Genomic DNA, 2442 nt, shown 5'->3' on the forward strand with positions numbered 1-2442 from the left:
GGCCAAGGGGAAGGGCAAGGAGGGCGGCGCGGCGGCGCAGGAGGAGCGGGAGGCCATCGTCAACGGCACGATTGTGTCGGTTGGGCCGTTGGGGCTGGAGGTGGCGTACGGCAAGGTGGGGTGATCTGACGGGGTGATCCGACCGCGGGATCTGGCGAGGGTGACCTGGCAGGATGTTCTGGCAGGGTTGTCTGGCGGGGGATCAAAGCCTGGCGAGGTGGCCCCGCAGGGTCGGCGTGTTGGGGGCCGCGCGCCGCTGCCGCTCTGCTCTGGCTCGGCTCCTCGCCGCACCCCGCTTTGCCCATCGCTCGGACGCGCCGGTCCACGCCCCACTCCCTGCGCTGCCCGACTCCTGACCTCCCCGTTCCCCGAACCTGCGCTGCCCAACAAGCCGCGCCCAGCTGAGCCCTCCTACGCTTCATCTTCAAAATCACCCCAGGCCGGCAGGGCGCACCTCCACATAGGGGAGGTCCTAGAGCGCCTCTCAGACCCGCCCGCCGAGAGCCCCCTCGCGGCCTTCGCGCCGCAGTCCAAGGTTACGGCCGCGTACCTCGGACACATCAAAGGCCTCGCGGGGCGGCGGGGGAAGGGCGTGGAGATCAGCCTGCGGCCGTCGGCGCTGGCGGCCGCGCACAAGGTGCGCCGGCGCTCGCGCACGCGCTTCGTCTGCGGGCCCCTCCCTGCTTGCTCCGCCCGCCGCGGCCCGGGCTATAGTACGCATCAGCGAGTGCGCGCGCGCGGGGCCGGAGAGCCGCCGGGAGAGCGCCCCAGATCGCCCCCTGCGAACCTCCTGCTTGCCTCCGCTCCGAGTGCGCCCTGCGCCGCCCGTCTTGCGTCCGACTCCAGACCCCTCAAACCCCGCCCCCGCCCGCCCCATACCACAGGGCGAGAAAGTGGCGCCGGCGCTCGTGCCGTCGGAGCTGTCCCCCGGTGACCGCGTGGTCGGCTGGGTGCAGGAGGTCGGGCCAGACGCCCTCTGGCTCTCCCTCGGCCCCGCCGCCAAGGGGCGCGTCCACATGTTTGACGCCTGCGATGCGCCTCGCCAGCTGGCGGGGTTCCAGGGGCGCTTCAAGGTGGGGCAGGCGCTGGCGGCGGCGGTTGTGGCGGTGGACGCGAAGCGGCAGAAGCTGGACCTGACGCTGCGCGCTGACGTGGCGATGCGGCCGCACGCGGCGGGTGAGGGGCGGGGCGGGGGCGGGCCGGACTGCTCGTCGGCCTGCTCATCGGACTGCTCGTCAAAACTCACGGCTTGTACTGACTGCACACTACAAGCGTGACTGCGTCTCGAAAGCGGCCGTACTGCTCGCATCATTCAAAGTGGCCATCAAACCGATCGGATGTGCATTTGCACGTTTGGCGGGCCTCGCCTCAGCACGCGCCGAGGGCTGCAGCCTGCTGCTTTTGTGAGCCTAGTTGATCAAGCCAAACGTCCACAGCAGGGGCCAGCCTGGTGGCGCGCCCCGCCCCCTCTTGTCTCAAAGCCTCCTTTCCACACCCCTGCCCCCCCCCCTGCGCCCGCCCGCAGGCGCCCCGCCGCTGCCCGCGCCGGGGCAGCTGCTCCTCGGCCGCATCCAGGCGGCGCGCGGCTCCGGCGTCCTGGTGCAGCTCGGCTGGCACGCCCTCGGGCTGGTTGCTTTGACCGACATCCACGACTCATGGGTAGACAATGCGCTGGCCGGGCTGGCGGAGGGGACCTTCGTGCGCGCCCGCGTGCTCGACGGCCCCCCCGACGCGCGCGGGCGGCTGCGGCTGACGCTGCGGCCGTCAGAGGGCGGCGTGGTGGAGGGGCTGGCGCGGCCAGCGGCAGCGGCGGGCGGCGGGAAGGCGGCGGGGGCGGCGGCGGCGGCGGCGGCGGAGCTGGGGCCGGAGCAGCTGAAGGAGGGGAGCCAGGTGGGCGGTGCTGCTTTGTGTGCGATCCATCGCTCAACGCTAGAGTGGTGTTGCAGGCAAGCCGGCAGGGCAGCAAGGCAGGCGCTGCGGGGCCAGCCTGTTCGCTCGCTCGGCACCCTTTCAGCAGGCTTGTGTCTCCAGGACAGATCCGTGACCGAAGCCAGCGCAGCAGCACGGCACGTCCACTGCCCCTCACCCTTCCGCTTGATAATGTTGATGTCCACGATCGTGCATGCGCCGTCGCCCCCGGCGGATTTGTCATGATCAATCATCTGTTGTCCCCGCCACGTGCCGCTGCCAAAGCTCTGTCTTGCCTGTCCAAGACATCATCGCTCCCTCCTGTGCTCCGCCGCAGGTCCAAGGTTACGTGCGCCACGTCAGCAGCAAGGGCCTGTTCGTGTCCTTGGACCGCGACCACGACGCGCGCGTCAAGCTCAGCAACATGAGCGACGGCTTCCTGGAAGACCCGGCCGCCGCCTTCCCCGAGGGCTGCCTGGTCCGCGGCCGCCTGGTGGCCACGGGCGGCGGCGGCGGCGGCGCGGTGGCGGCGGG

At 71.6% G+C, this 2442-nt stretch overlaps 1 protein-coding gene across 1 annotated transcript in view; it reads left to right on the forward strand.

The window, feature by feature from the left end:
- MNEG_15437 (hypothetical protein) overlaps positions 1-2044 on the forward strand; it is a gene marked incomplete at both ends in the record, with an annotated part of 3347 nt that extends 1303 nt beyond the window's left edge. Inside the window, 5 exons of the mRNA XM_014036092.1 lie at positions 8-115; positions 530-637; positions 885-1176; positions 1526-1890; positions 2018-2044. Coding sequence (XP_013891546.1) covers positions 8-115; positions 530-637; positions 885-1176; positions 1526-1890; positions 2018-2044 — 900 coding nt within the window. The remainder of the gene's footprint in view (positions 1-7; positions 116-529; positions 638-884; positions 1177-1525; positions 1891-2017) is intronic.
- Between the last annotated feature and the right edge of the window lie 398 nt (positions 2045-2442).

The sequence above is a fragment of the Monoraphidium neglectum genome (genome assembly GCF_000611645.1).
Source record: "Monoraphidium neglectum strain SAG 48.87 unplaced genomic scaffold scaffold05325, whole genome shotgun sequence".
Lineage (NCBI taxonomy): Eukaryota > Viridiplantae > Chlorophyta > Chlorophyceae > Sphaeropleales > Selenastraceae > Monoraphidium > Monoraphidium neglectum.